Source organism: Chrysemys picta, chromosome 1, assembly GCF_011386835.1.
Source record: "Chrysemys picta bellii isolate R12L10 chromosome 1, ASM1138683v2, whole genome shotgun sequence".
In the NCBI taxonomy this organism is placed as follows: Eukaryota; Metazoa; Chordata; order Testudines; family Emydidae; genus Chrysemys; species Chrysemys picta.
In genome coordinates, this window is record NC_088791.1 from 94,173,597 (window position 1) to 94,192,668 (window position 19,072).

General features: G+C 46.0%; 1 protein-coding gene across 2 annotated transcripts; it reads left to right on the plus strand.

Moving 5' to 3' along the window:
• The first annotated feature begins 698 nt into the window (after positions 1 to 698).
• Positions 699 to 18,230, plus strand: CBX6 (chromobox 6). Of its 2 annotated transcripts, none has more exons than XM_005302518.5 (5): positions 699 to 889; positions 1,010 to 1,053; positions 1,263 to 1,328; positions 1,468 to 1,534; positions 13,822 to 18,230. In XM_005302518.5, exons 1-5 carry the CDS (start codon positions 821 to 823, stop codon positions 14,731 to 14,733), a joined length of 1,158 nt encoding a protein of 385 aa, XP_005302575.1. In that variant the 5' UTR covers positions 699 to 820; the 3' UTR covers positions 14,734 to 18,230. The 2 variants fall into 2 exon arrangements, with proteins under 2 accessions (XP_005302575.1, XP_005302574.1); XM_005302517.5 differs by having other exon boundaries at positions 700 to 889; positions 13,768 to 18,230.
• Positions 18,231 to 19,072: the final 842 nt, after the last annotated feature.

A 19,072-nucleotide genomic window follows, 5' to 3' on the forward strand; every position in this document is an offset into this window, starting at 1 on the left:
TCCTTTCCCAACCATGTTTTGGTTCTTTGATGCCTTACTTATAACTTGGGCTAGTCTTGTTATGGTGAGCTGTGTACAGACCTTTCCTGACCAACGTGCTGTCGGCAGGTCCCTCTAACTGCACTGATGGGATAGGCAGAGACTAGGGTGACCAGATGTCCCGATATTATAGGGACAGTCCTGATATTTGGGGCTTTTTCTCATATAGGTGCCTATTACCCCCCCACCCAGTGTCCCGATTTTTCACCCTTGCTATCTGGTCACCCTAGCAGAGACTGTCCACACACCTGCCCCCTTGACCCTGGGATCCGGGATCTCTTGGTGGGAAGGCAGCCTCATTGGCAACCGGTTCACAACAGCCAGGAGCGGAGGGAGGGGGGCTGTATATCTAAAACTGTCCCCCCTCTCAGCGCGTTTACACTCCACCCCCTTGTGCTTTGCCCTGCTCTCTGCACCCCCAGGCCTCTTCCCCGGCCCTGCGCTTTGCCGCCCAAGCAGCGACCCAGCTCCCGCCTCGCTCCCTGCAGCCCGCGCGCGCGGTGCCTTTAAGAGCCCGCGCGCCTGCGCCCTCCTTTTTTGTCCTAGCAACCGCCGCCGGGGGGACCCTGGTAACGGTGAACGGGGGAGGGGGAGAAAGAGAGGAGGGAGGTCACGTGCTGCCGCGCGGCCGGAGAGCGAGCGCGAGCGTGCGCGAGCCGGTGCAGCCCGAGTAGCAGCAGCAGCGGCAGCGGCGGCGGCGGCGGCAGCCTGAGAAGGGGGGAGGGAAGGAGGGAGAAGCGGGCGGGATTATTATGGGCTGTGGGTGCTGCTGCTGAGCAAGATGGAGCTGTCTGCAGTGGGGGAGCGAGTGTTCGCGGCCGAATCCATCATCAAGCGGCGGATCCGAAAGGTGAGCAGCCGCCCAGCCTGGCCCCGGCCCCCCGCTGCCGTGGGTTTGTTGCAATGGCCATTTCGCTAATCCTCCCTCCCTCTCTCTTTCCTCCCCCCCCTCCTCATCTGTGTTTTGCAGGGGCGCATCGAGTACCTGGTGAAATGGAAAGGCTGGGCCATCAAGTGAGTTGTTTGAGTATTTCTCCGTGTGTGTGTGTGTGCTCGCGCGTGTGTATATGTGTGTGTAAAGGGTTCTTCCCCAAGTCTGCTCTGAGATGTGCATCCCTTTTCCATGCACGCAAACTGTACTCTGGGGTTGCCTCCTCTCCCCCCCCCCTTCTCCTTTTTTATGCGGGTGTTCGTGTTTTGTTTATTTTGTTGTGCCTTGGCAGGTACAGCACTTGGGAACCTGAAGAGAACATCCTGGACTCCCGACTTATTGCAGCCTTTGAGCAGAAGTGAGTTTAATAGGGGAAAGCACATTTGTTTATTTGACATCCGAGCTACCCCCAAAAAATAGATGTGTGTGTGTGTGTGTGTGTGTGTGTGTTTTTTCTTAAGAAAAAGTTTAACTTTCTAAAATTTGACTCCCTAAAGGGAACGAGAGCGTGAGCTGTATGGGCCCAAGAAGAGAGGACCCAAGCCTAAAACTTTCCTCCTGAAGGTAACTCTTATTTAAATAACTTAGGCCCAGTTAGATGTATCCAAAATCCTGCTGCCTGTCGACTCTTGGAGGTACTTAACTCTCAGATTACTTGGGCCTTCCTTAGTCTGGGGATCTGATACAACTAAATAAAAGGGGGGACTAGAAGTAAGTGCATGAGATGCTGCTTGGGGTAGGGAGGGATTATCACCAATGGGATAGTAAAAGCTGGGGTGTGTGAGCACGTGTTTGTGGGGATGTTCTCTTCTTGTCAGTCTTCTTCTTTCCTTCTCCCCCCCCCCATCCACTCCCAGATGTTTGTCCCCCACATCTACCTGCTCTCTCTCCCCACCACAGTGGTACTTCATTCGTCGTCGTTGTCCCCCCCCCCCCCCTCTTTGGTCTGTATGTGATAATATAGCAGCATACTTAGTGGCTGTGAAAAGGTTTTGTAGTTTTTTTTTTTTTTTTTTTTTAAATATGACAAAGGTCCTGATGCTGCCTCCCCTCCTCTTCACATGTCAGTATGCTAGATGCCCCCAGGTGCTATATTGGTGGTCCTTTGAGGCTCGCTGCTTGTTCTGGAATTCATGGAGTAACTCTACCTCTTCATGGCATAGTTAAAGACTCCACTTCATCCCCAATGACAGTGTCATTTCCATATCTGTTTCTTCATGCATAGTCATGTTTTGTCTCACAGGGAAGACTCGAAAAGAAAAAAAAAGAAAAAAAGGGCAGAGTCCCCAGTTTTCTCCTTTTAAAATCTGGTGGTGGTGACCTTTGTAGCAGAAGTTAACAGATTTTTCCTGTAAGAGTTAGTATCTGCCATATTCTCAGGGCCGGCGCAACCCATTAGGTGACCTAGGTGGTCGCCTAGGGCGCTACAATTTGTGGGGCGGCAACCGCAGCGGTATTTCGGCGGCAGGACCTTCCGTTGCCTCTGTGGGGGGCGGCATTTCGGGGCGGGACCTTCCGCCGCCTAGGGCGGCAGAAACGCTGGCGGTGCACCTGCATATTCTGCTCTCTGACTGACACCCTGCAGACAAATTTATTGCATTATTACTCCCCTAACAATCCCAATCCTGGATCATAAATGAATGGAGGTGCCAGAATATCATCCAGTGTATTTAAAACAAATTTGCATGGGGAGTCAGGAATTTCTCAAGTCTGGTCTAATCTGATGGGTGATTTAGTAATGCATCTAATACTCCTATCTCAGGCATTGACTCATGTGATTTAGGCAAGTGACTTTACATTTTTGTGTCTGCTTTCCCCATCTGTAAAATGGGGTTAATACTTTGCTTTCCTGCCTCACAGGAGTGTTGAGAGGCTTCACATCTTCAAAGCTCTTTTGAAACATAAGTGAAGTGCTAAGTGGCAGCACTCAAAGTTCTGTGCAATAGGACAGTGGTTCTCAACCAGCGTATGCATATTCCTGGGGGTACTCCAAGGTCTTCCAGGGGGTATATCAACTCCTCTAGATATTTGCTTAGTTTTACAACAGACTACATAAAAAGCACTAGCAAAGTCAGTACAAACTAAAATTTCATACAGAGCAGTATAAACAAGTCATTGTCTATCTACTATACACTGAAATGTAAGTACAATATTTATATTCCAATTGATTTATTTTATAATTGTATGGTAAAAATGAGAATGTAAGCAATTTTTCAGCAATAGTGGCTGTGATAGTCTTGTATTTTTACGTCTGATTTTGTAAGCAAGTCGTTTTTAAGTGAGGTGAAACTTGGGGGTACGCAAGACAAATCAGACTCCTTCAAGGTGTACAGTATTCTGGAAAGTTGAGAACCACTGCAATAGGATGCCCCCGTTATCTGCTTTGGAAGGATACAGCATATGGGAGGACCACAGAAATAGTTTAAAAATTGTGGGGAGAATCTTCCTGGGGTTTTCTGGATGCCCTGGTACAAATTGGGGAGCTCTTTGAAAATTTTTAGGAAGCAGTGATGGTGACTGGAACATCCCCCCCCCCCTCTCGTGCCCCCTCCCCCACACACACACACACCTTACCTGCATTATTACTCTTGCCTTAATTAAAAACTGAAAATGATAAAAATCTGTTTGCTTTCCCCACTAATGGGTGTGTTTCTTTTTACTCTTCACTCAGTGAAACTGAACTAGTCAGTTTCACTCTATAGTCAGTTTTTATCTCTGACACTTATGCTTTAGATCTTCTTGCATTTGGGAGTTCAATAATGCAGAGGAAAGCTTAGGGTGACACCATTGACTTAAAAATAACACTTCTGCTTGATTTTTTTAACCTACTATTACTTGTAACACTTGAAATCTGAAAAGAAACATTTTCATTTTTGCTTCTTTATTTACATTGAGTATTTGACAACTCTAATCAGTTTCCCTGAAGGGTCAGTTGGTTTCCTCTTCTGTCTGTGTGGGACACAGCAACATGGAAGGGAAACATTTTGTTAAAAAATTTAAATGTGTAATACTATATATAGCAAAATGTGATTGTAAAGTCACAAAAAGCTGGCAGGGCATCTCAGAAACGTGTGCAGATTCTGAATCTACCTTACTTCTAACTTACTGTCTAAATTGATTAGATTTCTCGTTAATGGTTTTCTATTTTTAAAAAATATTGGGGGTGGGGGACACAAATCATTGACACTTCAAGAGATGAGCATTCCTATAATTTCTTAAACACCACCACAACTAACAATATTCCTTCCCTGGTGTCTTGACTTGCCTTAATTCTTTTCCCCACCAACTCTTGAAATCTACTTGACTGTTACTGAAAACCTCTGACTTGTTCTTATAGCTAGCTTGACACGCGGAGAAGAGGGTGAAGTGTGGAACAAAAAATCACCATTGGTAGGTTGATGCCTCGCTGTGGGGAGCACTGAGTAGGACAGGAGCTGCTGGCGTCTCCCTCTGGGGAGGAGGTCTGGTGAGATGAGGTTGTGCTGGGGACTTGCCTTAGTTGCTGGTTTCTTTGACTTCTGATCCAGCCCTAAAAATAACACCCCGACTAGACAGCAAGAAATAACTCTCTTTTGGTTTAGTACCATATGAACTTGTCCAAACTTTTTGAGGAAACTTTGCAATGTGATTTCAGTTAGAAAAATCTGCTAAAAGTGGCCCTTCAGTCCTTTGTATTGAAGTCCTGTCTTTCTGACTGCCAAAGCCAAGGTTTTGACTCCTGTTAATCCTGCAGGACTGATGCCACTACAGGAGGAGAAGCAGGGTTCTGCTCTGTGTCACAAATTAAATATGTTGTCAGTTCTTTTGACTGCAGAATCTCTTGCCGATGAGGACTTCTGAAGCATGGGGGAGAAACTTGACTCTTGGGTCCCCGGGGGAGTTTGCAGAGCTGGCAGTTAGAACAATATTCTTTTTGACTTGCAAACTCAACCGATTAGAACTGGAAGGCATGGAGATTAAATACGGAACCAAACCACGACTGGTTTTAAAAGGCTAGCACGCACTTGTAATGAATGGTTTCATATATAATGTTTCTGACCAAGATTTTCAAATGTGGTGTTTAAAGTTAGGTTTCTAAATCCATATTACAGCATCTAAATAAGTGCCCTGATTTGAAATTCCGTTTGCTTATTTATTTAGTTACCTTAATACTGATTTGGAGCCAGATTTACAAAGGAATTACTCTTTGATTTGAGTTATGTGCCTAAGCTGTTTGGGCACTTCTAAAAATCCCACTAGGTGCCTATCTGCATCTTCAGGCACCTGATTGTTTTGTAAATCTAGCCATTGGTGCCTTAAGTCAGACTTCTAATGCTTGGCTTTTCTATCAGATCGCTAAGGGATATCACACCTGTGTTTATGATATCACTAACAAGCTCTTGCATCCTGGATGGCAGGACTGAAAGTGTGGGCTTCAGCTGCAGTATTTTGGGTAGGAGGTTTAGCTGTATTCCCTGGATATTCGAGTCAAACTTTCCCATGGATGAAGAGCTCAAGCTCAGAGGATGAGTTTATTTGCAGTGGGGGGGAGAGAGGATCATGGCATGCGATAGCCTGTATGGGAGACTAACTTATGGAAAACATAGGTTGTTGTTTTGGGAGAGGAATTTGGAGTGGCTGATGTGGGACAGTCCTTTCCAATCTTTATTAATGTGACATCTCTGATAGACCTTGTCTGTAGCAGGTTTCTTGAGGGTTTAGAAATATATAGATAGGAAATAACAATAAGGTTCAGTCTGGGGAAAAATGGAAGCTCATGCAGGGTAATAGAGACACATTAACTGTCCCACACTTTGCATGCAACTTTTGTCTTCCTTTCCCACCTCCCTGGCCTACTTCTTTCCTCACAGCTTTATTGGCTTGGCAAATTCAGGGGTCACATGCAGCTCCTTAAGGTCATGCATGTGCTATTGGAGGACATGTCCCTGACCCTCCTGCTCAGCTTGCAGAGATTTCTATTCTCAGTCACTTTAAGGTAATGATTGGAGGGTGTTAATGGAGGAAGAGGTAGTAATCGAGAGCGTGCAGTAATAGACTGCACTTGCCCTGCACAATAGGGGATTTCCCTCTTGCTGCTTGCAAGACCTAATTTGGTCTGTAAACTGAAGTGGAGGGAGGCGCAACATGGTGTTAAGCAACTTTCCCCCTCAAACTCCGCTTTTGATCTCACTGTTCATAAATTACCCCTCAGCAGGTTGAAATTGAAATCTGTTCCCTCATAGCATTCATTTCTCCTCCAATGGGAAAACACAGTTTATGGTAGTATTGCTTAGGAGCACAGCTTGCTGTTGCTCTGTCAGCTAAAGGTTGCAGAATAGACGGGCAGTAAAACAAGGCAGAATGTTAGCCAAAGAGGTGAAAGGGGAAATAAGGGCTCTTATAAATATACCTCTACCTCGATATAACGCTGTCCTCGGGAGCCAAAAAATCTTACCACATTATAGGTGAAACCGTGTTATATTGAACTTCCTTTGATCCACCGGAGTGCGCAGCCCCGCCCCCCCTTGCATCCCCCCCACCGGAGCACTGCTTTACTGTGTTATATCCGGTCACGTTATATCGAGGTAGCGGTGTATATTATTTGAGGGGGGAGTACAAGACAAAGCAGATGCACTAATAAACAAAGGGGGAATCGTGTAAATACAGCAGAGCTACTGAAATGTTTTATTTTGAATCAAAACAAGAAAAGAGTTGCATCCAAGGTCTTTATTACTTCCTATTTGTAGAGTTATTGACATCAATTAGGTAAAGTAAGATTTGTGGGGAACTTGAATATGTACTTATCACCCTGTCTTCAGTATGTGTGTCCTAGAGTGTGAAGGGAAGGAACTGATGAAATTATTTGTTAGATCACTAGCAATATTATTTAAAAAAGAACAGAAGTAGGGAGGTGCTAGTGGATGAGAATTCATTAGGGGGCTGAGCAAATGTGATACAGATTTCCAAAAGAAGGAAAAAAAGTGATCCTAGCAATTACTGTGCTGTAAGTCAACCTTCATTCTCTGTTAAACGAGAACAAAATCTCTAGATGTTTGCAGACTGTTTCATCTTGGTGAAAACTGAACCATGATCAGTAAACAGGGTATTCTGTGTATGGCACTGAGCACATCTTCCACACTAAAGTCACAAAGGTAAAGACAGTTCCTGCTCCAAGGAATTTACCATCTGAAGGAGGCATTTAAGATGCACTTGTGAAGTTCAGAGAAAGGATCAACTTTTATTGTCTTAAACTATGAACCTTTACAATTCATGAGCACCATAGAAGAATTGAGCCTTCAGCAGGGAGAAGTGTGTTTCTTGCAGAGATTTGAGTGGGAAGAAGATTTTGTAAACTGGGATTGGGAGGTAGTTCTAGGTATAGAGGGAAGCAGGCACATAGCCAGGAGTGGGAGGAGAAAATGAATGGGTCAGCAAAACTATCAACTTTCAGGGGGAAGGGAGGAGCATTTGTAAATGATATCTGACAAATTTGATCACATATTTGGTAGAATTACTAAACTCTAGTGGCTGGAAGGAACACGGTAGTTGGAACATCTGGATTTTTGCTAAAGCATTTGATATTGTTTCTTGAAACTTTACTTGAAAAATGAATTCAAGCTGACCTGGATATGTGTACTCTAACATGAATTGCTAAGCATCGCAAAGAATGTAAACTAAGCAATGATTAACAGCAGCGTATTGAGTTGGAGGGAGTGTTAGGTTCCATTTTAGCCTATTTGTTGTAAATCTATCAGAGGAGAAAAACAGCATGTTAATTCCATTCATAGGATAGGAAAATACAAGGCGTCATGAGGGTAGGGAAATAAAATATGGGCAGGAAATAAGAAATGGATTCAACCAGGAAAAATGCAGACAAGTGCTTCTGGGATAGGAAGTAATCTGGGACACAAGTATTCAATGAGCAAAAGAAACTTTGAGAGCAGAAATACTTTTAAAAGAGAGAGAGAGACACATACCATGGTGTGATAGTGAAAAGCAAATTAGACATCAGATTAGTGTTATGTAGTGGCAGAAAAGACAAGGGGTTTTATGGATTTGCTGTGCAGAGGATTCATGCCAGTTATCACAGATTTAATAATCCCTCATTGTATGGCTTCAGTTCACTTGGAATAAGATATGTTGTTCCCTGCACCGCACCACACCACTAGATAATCCCAAACTGGAGGGAGTTCAGAGAAGAGCAATAAAAATGCTTGAGGGGCTGTGATAATGATGTGTGAGACAAGACACAGATTCAAAATAAAATATCGACCAGAATAGCTTGGTTAAAAGATGTCTGAAGAGAACCACAACCATCTGTATGTATTTAAATGGTGAGGAAAAGAGTGAGGATTTATTTGGGTTCAAAGAGCTATTGAAACATACTAGACTGTAAGCTCTTTGGGTTAGGAATCTGAATATCTGTGCTGTAGTGTAAGGCACATAGGGCATGGAATAATGGATGAGTCTGAGCCAAAAGAAACTCTGGATGTGTATTAGGACGTCATTCCTGACAGTGAAATCTGTTAGGATTTGTCTGTGCTAGAGATTTTTAACCTTTGCTGAGGATAAACACAGGTTTGTGGCCTGGAATAAACATTTAAGGCCAGTGTGGACACTCCCCAAAACACATTAACCACCTTGAGTTATTTGATAATCGTTTAACTCCAGGTATAAAACATCTAGAGTAGATGAGCCTTTAGATTGTGAAATCGTTTCCAGATGAAGCAGTAGAAGCCCCCATACATCACTGGAGCTGGTTACAGCTAGACTACACAAAGCACTGGAGAGCTTACTGTAGGGAACAGCCCTGTATTAGCCAGAGATGAGCTACGTGCCCTCAAATCTCCATTCCCAACTTCTCCTATTGTATGGCAGGGTTGCTTGAGAGGTTTGGGGCTTCCTGCAGCTTGTGCTGTTGTCATAACTTGGGATTGAAGTGGGCAGAGTGGGAGAAGTCAGTAGGAATGGAATCTTTTGGGATCAGATATAAGGAGTTGGGGTGGGTTCATAGGCCCTGTCTTGGTTTCTCGCTTCGATGACTTTTAAAGTGCTGCTGCTGAGTTTCTGAGCGTGTTCTTCCCATTCTCATGATGAGAGCTATAGGTCCAGTACAAGCTGCGTGATGGCAGAGGAGATAATAGTGCAGCTTAAAACCTTAGCTCCCCAGAACCTGTTCTGAGCTTTGTGTGTGTGTCAGGAGGACGAGGTGAGACAGTGGATGTTGTATCCTGGGGACTGCAGTTCTCACTGTGGTCACTAGATGGTACAAGAATCATTGGATTCTAAATTGGCAAGACAATAACGGGTGTGGGGCCAAAAGATCTGGTTACTTCTGGCCAGGGCTGGGTTTTGGGGGCAAGGGAATTATAGAGTGACTCTATTTGGGATGAGGGAGAGTCTGTTTCAGAGGGGTAGGGGCATCTTATCCTTGCAAGGCGCCATTTAAAGCATGACTCTGCTCTGAAAAGCAAGTGGAAAATTACCCTGTAGGGTTCCGTGTTTGTTGTCTTCAGATCAGACTATCTCAATTTACAAATGAAAATGTAATTAGCTCCCTGCAGACAATCCTGTTGCTGATGCACGAGCCAGAGTAAATTCCAGCTCACTCTCCCAGAGATGTCGTGGCTCTACAGGACTAAGAAGAACTAAAAACGTTTTTCCCAAACGTTAGCAGATATGACTCCTGATGCATTTATCGGGGAGGAGGGGGGAGAGCAGCTCTCTTTTTTTTTTTCTCTGAGAAAAGCAGGTTCTTCTTCTACACTTTCACTATTTGATCTGTCACGTTAAACAAATATCTCATCTGAAGGGGCAGGACAAGTCTGGTTTTTAGAGGGAGAATAAGAACAGAGGAATTGCATCGGAACCTAGGGGTGGAATAGGAACATAAGAATTGCATCGGGAACTACAATAGACCCTAGGTCAGGGGTAGTTAATTATTTTTTTGTCAAGGTATAATCAAGGTCCAGATTCCAGAGAAACATTTTTCACACCACAGTAAAATGATGAGGATGATAAGTAAATAAAAAGATTTTTGCAGTCTGTTCAAAAGCATCTGATGGGCTGGATTTGGCCCATGGTCCGCGTATTGATTAAATAAATTAAATAAAATAAATTTTAAATTATGGAGATATACCTATCTCATAGAACTGGAAGGGACCCCGAAGGGTCATCAAGTCCAGCCCCCTGCCTTCACTAGCAGGACCAAGTACTGATTTTTGCCCCAGATCCCTAAGTGGCCCCCTCAAGGATTGAGCTCACTACCCTGGGTTTAGCAGGCTAATGCTCAAACCACTGAGCTATCCCTTACCCTAGGTCTATCTAGCCCAGTATCCTGTCTATGACAGTGACCAGCACCAGATGTTTCAGAGGAAGGAGTAGGGACCCCGCAGCAGGCATGTGTGAGATAATCTCCTCTTTCCCCTCCCCTCCCCCCCCCTCCCCGCCCTGACACACACACACTAGGATAAAATCTTAAAACATGAGGTTTAACATCCCTTCCAAAATTTGCATTGTCATTAATTATGATAACTCCAGATATTCTTGATCTCCATGCAGACAACCCAGGGGATTACAGACCAGTCAGTTTAACTTCAGTACCTGGAAAGATAATTAAGCAATCAGTTTGTATATACCTAGAAGATAATACGGTGATAAGTAACAGTCAGCGTGGATTTATCAAGAACAAACCTAGTAGCTTTCTTTGATAGGGTAATGAGCCTTGTGGATAGCTGGGAAGTGGTAGATGTAGTATATCTTGATTTTAATAAGGCTTTCGATACTGTCTCACATGACCTTTTCATAAACAAATGAGGGAAATACAACCTAGATAGAGCTGCTATAAGGGGGTGCATAACTGATTGGACAACCGTTCCCAGAGAGTAGTTATCAGTGGTTCACAGTCAAGCTGGAAGGGCATATCAAGTGGGGTCCCGCAGGGATTGGTCCTGGGTCCAGTTCTGTTCAATATCTTCATCAATGATTTAGATAATGGCATGGAGAATACACTTATAAAGTTTGCAGACGTTACCAAGCTGGGAGGGTTTGTAAGTGCTTTGGAGAATAGGATTAAAATTCAAAATGATCTGGACAAACTGGAGAAATGGTCTGAAGTAAATAAGATGAAATTCAATAAGGACAAATGCAAAGTACTCCACTTAGGAAGGAACAATCAGTTGCACGCATACAAAATGGGAAATGACTACCTAGGAAGAAGTACTGTGGAAAGGGATCTGGGGGCATAGTGGATCACAAGCTAAATATGAGTCAACAGTGAAACAATGTTGCAAAAAAAGCAAACATTCTGGGTTGTATTACCAGGAGTGTTGCAAGCAAGACACGAGAAGTAATTCTTCTGCTCTGCTGTGCTCTCAGTAGGCCTTAACTGGACTACTATGTGCAGTTCTGGGGGCCACATTTCAGGAAAGATGTGGACAAATTGGAGAAAGTCCAGAGAAGAGCAACAAAAATGAATAAAGGTCTAGAAAGCATGACCTATGAGGGAAGATTGAAAAAAAATGGGTTTGTTTAGTTTGGAGAAAACTGAGGGGGGACATTAGTTTTCAAGTACATAAAAGATTGTTACAAGGAGAAGGGAGGTAAATTGTTCTCATTAACCTCTGACGATAGGACAAGGAGCAATTAGCTTAAATTGCAGCAAGGGAGGTTTAGGTTAGACATTAGGAAAAACTTCCTGACTGTCAGGGCGGTTAAGCACTGGAGGAAATTGCCTAGGGAGGTTGTGGAATCTCTTAAAAATCTCCAGTGACAGAGCAGGTTAGACAAACAACTGTCAGAGATGATCTATACTTAGTCCTGCCTTGAGTACAGGGGAATAGACTACAAGACCTCTCGTGGTCCCTTCCACTCCTATAATTCTATGTCCAATATCTTTTTGAACCTTGAATCTGAGACTTTCCTCTCACAGTATCCATCAGACCATTACCTTCTCCATCAACCCTTCCTAAAGATCCATTTCTCCCATGACACCTACAAGAAGTTAACCAACTAATAGTCTGGATGGGACTTTGTTTGCTTGCTTTATTCCTCTCCCCTATCCTTCATCTTGTTTGTCTTCTAGATTGGGAGGGATAGCTCAGTGGTTTGAGCATTGGCTTGCTAAACCCAGGGTTGTGAGTTCAATCCTTGAGGGGGCCACTTAGAGCTCTGGGGCAAAATCAGTACTTGGTCCTGCTAGTGAAGGCAGGGGGCTGGACTCAATGATCTTTCAAGGTCCCTTCCAGTTCTAGGAGATAGGATATCTCCATTAATTTATTTAGGGGGCTGGAGCACATGATTTATGAAGAGAGGCTGAGGGAACTGGGATTGTTTAATCTGCAGAAGAGAAGAATGAGGGGGGATTTGATAGCTGATTTCAACTACCTGAAAGGGGGTTCCAAAGAGGATGGATCTGGACTGTTCTCAGTGGTACCTGATGACAGAACAAGGAGTAATGGTCTCAAGTTGCAGTGGGGGAGGTTTAGGTTGGATATTAGGAAAAACTTTTTTACTAGGAGGGTGGTGAAGCACTGGAATGGGTTACCTAGGGAGGTGGTGGAATCTCCTTCCTTAGAGGTTTTTAAGGTCAGGCTTGACAAAGCCCTGGCTGGGATGATTTAGTTGGGAATTGGTCCTGCTTTGAGCAGGGGGTTGGACTAGATGACCTCCTGAGGTCCCTTCCAACCCTGATATTCTATGATTCTATGATTGTGAGCTTATGGACACAGTCCCTGCTCCCTACATTCAGACAGTGCCTAGCATGCTTTCGGGTTCTTACTCACCCCAAATAAACTTCTTGGTGCTCAGCCCCACCAACAACCACCATATGCTTATTAGGATGATTGGCACCTTCTCCTGGTGACAGGGTATAATAACAATTGAGCGTAGCTTTAGAATCTCTGGCACCAGGCTCCCTGGGCACTTTCCTTTGTGCTCCTCTTTCAGGGGAGCATGTAAGAAGGGGGAGGTCAAGGAAATGCTTGTACATGCAGTTCTGTTGTAGCGCTTAGTGAGGATGCTACTTATGATGACAGAAACGCTTCTCCTATCAGTGTAGGTACTCCACCTCCTTGAGAGATGGTGGCTTTGTCTACAGGAGAAGCCCTCCCATAAATATAGCACTGTCTATACAGGGGGTAAGGTCGGTATAACTGCGTCACTCGGGTGAGGATTTTCCACACCCCTGAGTGACGTAGTTCTGCCGACATAAGTCCATAGTGTAGACCTAGTCTCAGACTCCCTCAAAGTGCAGTCCTTGGTAAGTCCTAGAACCTGACTGGCTGCCCTTCGCTAACTTCCCTTGTTTGTGGAGGAGCCATTCATGGTGATTGATAGTAACAGTCTGCAGACAACGTCTGCTGTTCCTTTCCCATGGCTCTGAGTTCCTTGGTTGGTTGTTTTCATTGCTGCTGAACACACACCAGCAGGTCGTTTCTCTCGTCTGTCAAAGATGATGCAAGTGTCAGAGCTGCCATCTTGGCTGATGCATTGGGGATTGAACGGGGGCTTCTGGAGCTAAAGAAGGAGCTGCTACAGCTTGAGCTAAAGAACCAAGGCTCCATAGCTAGGGGCTGTAACATGCACTGAGAGGGCTTCTGGCAGCCATTCACCACTGGGTTACCTTAGTACTAGGATCCTGTGCATTTATTTCTTCATTTAAATATTATTTTGTATACAAACGAGGTGTAGCTCTCTGGCTCCTGACAGGGTGCCTCTAATGTGGTCTGGTCACCCCAAGCTGAGGTGCCCCCGATTCAAGGCCTGGCATATCTCAGGTCATCTCTGACTCCATTCTTCTCTCTCCCCCCCCACCGCAGGCTCGGGCCCAGGCGGAGGCCCTTCACATTGGGGATGTACACTTCTCTGTCAAGCCTGGCTCTAGCACCTCCTCACCCAAGCTGCACTCCAGTGCCGCAGTGCACCGGCTCAAGAAAGACATCCGGCGATGCCATCGCATGTCCCGGCGCCCCTTGCCCCGCCCAGACCCCCAGAACAGCGGGGGTGTGGGTGGGGGGTCTGGCATACGTCCTCCAGTCTCACCTTTCTCCGAGACCGTCCGCATCATCAACCGCAAGGTGAAGCCTCGTGAGCCCAAACGCAGCCGCATCATCCTCAACCTCAAGGTCATTGACAAGGGTGGAAAGGCCGCAAGTGGAGGAGGAGGCCTGGCCCGGCCAAAGATCCCCTCACGAAACCGTGTCATTGGCAAGAGTAAGAAGTTCAGCGAGAGCATCCTCCGCACCCAGATCCGCCACATGAAGTTCGGCACCTTCTCGCTGTACAACAAGCCGTCTGCTGCACCGGCCACATCTCTGGAGGGCAAGATGGAGGCAGGGGGCTCACAAGGTGCCTCCTGCGCACTAATCATGGGCTCCACCCCTTACGATGCCCGCAGCTCCAGCTCCTCAGGCTGCCCCTCTCCTACCCCTCACTCCTCCTCCGACCCAGATGATTCTCCCCCAAAGCTGCTTCCCGAGACCCTGAGCCCCGCCATCCCTGACTGGCGCGAGTCGGAGGTCCTGGACCTGTCGATCCCACCGGAATCAGCGGCCACCAGCAAGCGCTCTCCCCCTAGGGGATGTGCTGGGGGCCAGACACCCTCATCGTCCCTCTCCTCTTCTGACCCGGAGCAGGAGGCTGGCGACTGGCGCCCCGAGATGTCCCCCTGCTCCAACGTGGTGGTCACAGATGTCACCAGCAATCTCCTGACCGTCACCATCAAGGAGTTCTGCAACGCAGAGGATTTCGAGAAGGTGGCAGCGGGTGGAGGAGGCAGCAAGTGAGAAGTTGGCTCCCTGCTTTGGGGGGGTAGGGGAGGCTCTGCTGGAAGAAGTCATGGTGTGAATGGCTGTTGTTAGTTTTCTCCTACTCTCCCCCCTCCCCTTCCCCGGTTCTTTTTCTTTCTGCTCGGAGACTGGGGTGGGAGTTGGAGGGCAGAGGTGTCTGAAGTTCCCAGATGTCACAGCTGCGAGGGGTTGGGCTGGGGAATGATAATTTGTCTTCAAAGAACATGTTGTCAAACTGGTATGGCGCCTGGACGACAACAGGTTGTGTGTATGTTGGGGCTGGGTGGGGAAGGATCCCCCCATCTTTTCTGAAGATATGGGGGAGCTCCTGCTACTGGAGAGATGGATAAGGCATTTGAAAGGGGCTGTGCTCCCCCCACCCTCCCCTTCTGCCCTGCACTGTGTACACACTCTTCCACTTCTCCAGTTCTTCACCCTGCCTTCTCCCAGGGCAGCTCTGACCCTCTCCTTTCTCTGTGGCATGGGATGGCTGTCTCTTATGATCCAGCTTCAGTAGCTCTGGCTGTATCTCTGGGAGAGGGACGCTATCGGGGTGGGGGGTGGGGGGGTGGAATAGAAGGTAAAGCATCAGGGCTAGAACGAGATTGCAACAGAGCCCGAGTGGGGGGGTTGTACCCCTACAACACATGCCCCTGGCTCACTTCCTTCTTGCTTTTACTAGTGGTGCTAACTTGGCAGTTGTATGGGCACTTTGAGACCACCTGGGCCCTTCCTCCTCCCTTCTGCTCCTTCCCTTCCAGATCTTCCAGTCTGCTCAGCTTTGTTGGGCCTGTCACTTCCAGCCTGGATCTTCCTCCTCGTGTTCGTCATTTGCACTTGCTCGGGTCTGAGGCATGCCGTACCCTTCCTAAGCCTTTTCTAATGGAAGTGGGAAAGCCACACGTCCGTCCATCAATTCAGGAGGAGCAATGGCTTGGCATGACATTACCCCAGCCGGATGAGGTCAGCAAGTCTTGCCTCCCAGGGAAAATATAAGCCTCCGTGGTTCCACTGAATCACTTCACAGGCCATGTGTGTGCGAAGGAAGATCTGCTACTCTTCCTGCTCAGTTTCATCTCTTTCTGGTGGGTGGGTTGGAGAGAATTCACCACAACCATTTCCAGGATCTGAAATTGCCTCTACAATTGTCAACCAAAGGTGCTAAGAACCTATTGTAAGAATTACCGTGTCTTACATTTTGTGTGTGTGTGTGTGTGTGTGTGCCTGCCTGCCTGCCTGCCTGCCTCTCCTTCCCCTGCCCCCCACCCACCCCCAACTCCTTGGTTTTACATGTTCAGTGTGAAATTGGATCTGGAATCGCCACCACCCTCTGTAATTGGAAGCAGGCAATGATGTGGCTTTCTCCACTTCCTTGAGACATGCTCTTAATGTCCAAGGTGCAAAAGCGCTCTTCTTTGCCATTCCATGGCTTGTTTAATTCTATGTCAGTGCTGAGCTTTGTGGCTAGATACCCCTCCCTCACTTCCCCACTCCTCTGTTGCTGAATCTGTGAAACACTGGGGTGTGGGGAAGAGAGGCTGATTAATTTAGACTGAATTAGTGTTGCAGTGAGTATCTGCCTTGATTCCATGACCATGGGGAAAAATGGGGGGAGGGGGATGTTGCCTGTTGTGGGATCCATAATTAATAAATATGCCTACAGGTGTGTGCGTACTGGGGGGAGGAGAGAGGAACTCCGCTCTAAGGACTCTTCTCACACACACACTGCCACCAAAATAACTAAATTGGGTGGAATTCACCCCTTTTGTGGTTTTGCCTGCAGACACCCTGGATTTGAAGGGTATGTCTACACTACAAGCACTACGGCTGCTGCTACGTCACTGTAGCATAGACACTTGCTACAGTGACAGAAGGTGTTTTTTTGTCAGTGTAAAACCACTGCTTCAAGAGGCGGTGCTTGGTTGACAGAAGAATTCTTTCACTGACCTGGCTGCGCCTACAGTGGGGGTTAGGTTGACCTAACTACATCGCACAGGGCACAACATTTTTCACAGCCCTAAGCAATGTGGCTAGTTCGATCTAATTTTTAGGTGTAGACCAGCCTTAAAACTCACCTACTGCAAAATAAATGTCCACACAGAGACTTGCATAAAAATTTTAAAAAGGTGTGAATTCAAACGAGTTTAGTTCCAATTTGTGTGTAGCCAATCTGAGAGATGATCCCGCATGTGGTTAGTTGTATTCCCACACAACCACAACACCCCCCCCCCCAACCTGCCCATCTTTTGTGGGTTTTTTAAACAAAACTTTTAAAATCCAGCAGAATATTTCAAAACCAGTTACAGGGTGGGGGAGACTTCCCCATTCATTCATCAGTCCAAGGCTTCCTGTAATTTGTTGGATATGTACGTGTGTATGTGAATTAATACCTGCCTGTTGTCTTTGCTTTGTTTTGCATCTTTCCTTCACCTTGCGCATGCAGGGTTCTCTTATTTCATGGTAACTTATTCTAATGGCTGCAGCTTCAGAAACAAGCAGGCTGGGGAAATGTGGGAGATCTATATTGGGAGAATAACAAAGAGACTTGTGTTAAAGAGAGATGATTTTAAAAAGGAATTAATTTATGAGGCTGCAAGATAAGAGGAACTATTTTACAGAGTAGATGCATGCCAGCCAGTCACTTTTTTTTTTTTTTTAGGTTGCTTGGTTACTCTTGGCGTGTATGTGATGGCGTTCTTGTTTCGTGGTAATAAAGTTCAGAAATATTTGAAAAGTTTAAGTGGGAGAAAAAAGGGAACTTTAATAGGAAACTCTTGACATGTTTTAGCCAAGAAATGTTCACTTGGCAGAGGTTTTTTCCCCCCCCTCCTGATGTCTGTTTGGTGTTCCTGGATTGTTTTCATAATGAGGGGTTTTTGCCTTCCTCTGGAGCATTGGCAGGAGGATTGCATGGGGGCTTGGTGACCCTTCTTCCTGGAATTATAAAGAGGGGAGAGGAGCACTGGGCTTTGGAGGAACTCATATCATAGATCATCTCTCTGTAGGAAGGAAGTGCAATCCAGACAGGGCAAGTAGCTTAACTGCTTGTGTCACCACCCTCCTGGGTGGGTCACCTGTGGGGATTGAACCCTGAACCTCTGGATCTAAAAGCATGAGTCTCTATTGCTTGAGCTTAAAGACCAGGCAGTAGTAGTCTCATAAATCTTTGTGTGGTCCAGCCACTAGAGGCTGACAAAACTCCACACTGGTATGAATGTGGGTTACGCTCACCTTCCATCTCCGATTTATTTTTTCCTCCCTCCCTACAGGAAGATAAAATGGAGGTCCCATCCATGCTTTCAGAGAGGGCATAGGGTTGGGGGGAGTATTCAAAAGCGTTCCCCCCCAAACCAGGGAAACAGTCTGTGTCTGTGCCATGTTTATTCTCTTGTTGTTGTGTTTTTAGAGGAGATTTTATGATGGAAAGTGGAAAAAGTGAAATGAATAGTTTTGCAAAAAAAAAAAAAAGAAAGAAAAGAAAAGAAAAAAGAAAAGTTTTTAAAAAATGAAATTTCTATAGTGGGAGAGAGAGTTTAAAAATGAATAATAAATGCAGTGATTGCACAAACTGTAGTGGTATTAGATGGTTCTTAGAGAAGAGAGTATTTTGTAGTGTTGAAGTGTGTGTCTGGGATGGTATTTGGCTCACTTGAACTGGAGGAGGGTGTCCTTGGGGTAACCAGCAATTTCTGATTTGAAGAGGCAAGTCCTGTTTTGGAGAAAACCCATATAATTTACCCTTCTCTTTCCCACCTGCCCAAGTGTTGGAGTGAGTTCCATCCAACAGCATTACCATTCCCCTTCCCCACCCCCTCTCCAGAAATTAGATGGAGGCTCTGTATTTTTCTCCCCTTCACAGGTACAGTGGTGCCAAAGTTGTTGCAGAATGGTAAATCCTGACCTGATGGGGTCTGGGCCAGGCTGGTAAAATGGAAATGGCATGTGAGTGGAGCTGCTGAGATCTCAGATTGGCTTGCACCTTTCTTGCCAGATAACCACCCCAAGAGCGGAATAAATGCTCACTTAGAACAAGGCAGAGCTCCCTTCCTTGTCTTATTATCAGCTCACTGATTTCAATGCTTAGTGGAAATGGCATTTTAAATACAGAATTTGCCACAGCAGAACCCGATGTAGCCCAGTCTAGTTTGGTGTCCCACCTCTGGCAATGGCCACTACCAGATCTTCAGGGGAAGGCAGAACCCCCCCCGTGTACCTGAAGTTTCGGACAAGTGGGGAGCACCCTCTCCTTGGGAAGGCTGGGGTGTATCGAGTGCATGTTGGAGTAAGAGCCAGGGTGGCATCGAGGAGTTTTTACTAGAGCAGGATTGTATTCTTC

Coding starts and splice junctions, on each gene's coding strand:
- CBX6 (XM_005302517.5), top strand. CDS start 821: ATGGAGCTGTCTGCAGTGGGGGAGCGAGTGTTCGCGGCCGAATCCATC. Junction 890..1,009: donor TCAAGCGGCGGATCCGAAAG/GTGAGCAGCCGC, acceptor TGTGTTTTGCAG/GGGCGCATCGAGTACCTGGT. Junction 1,535..13,767: donor CTAAAACTTTCCTCCTGAAG/GTAACTCTTATT, acceptor CCCCCACCGCAG/GCTCGGGCCCAGGCGGAGGC.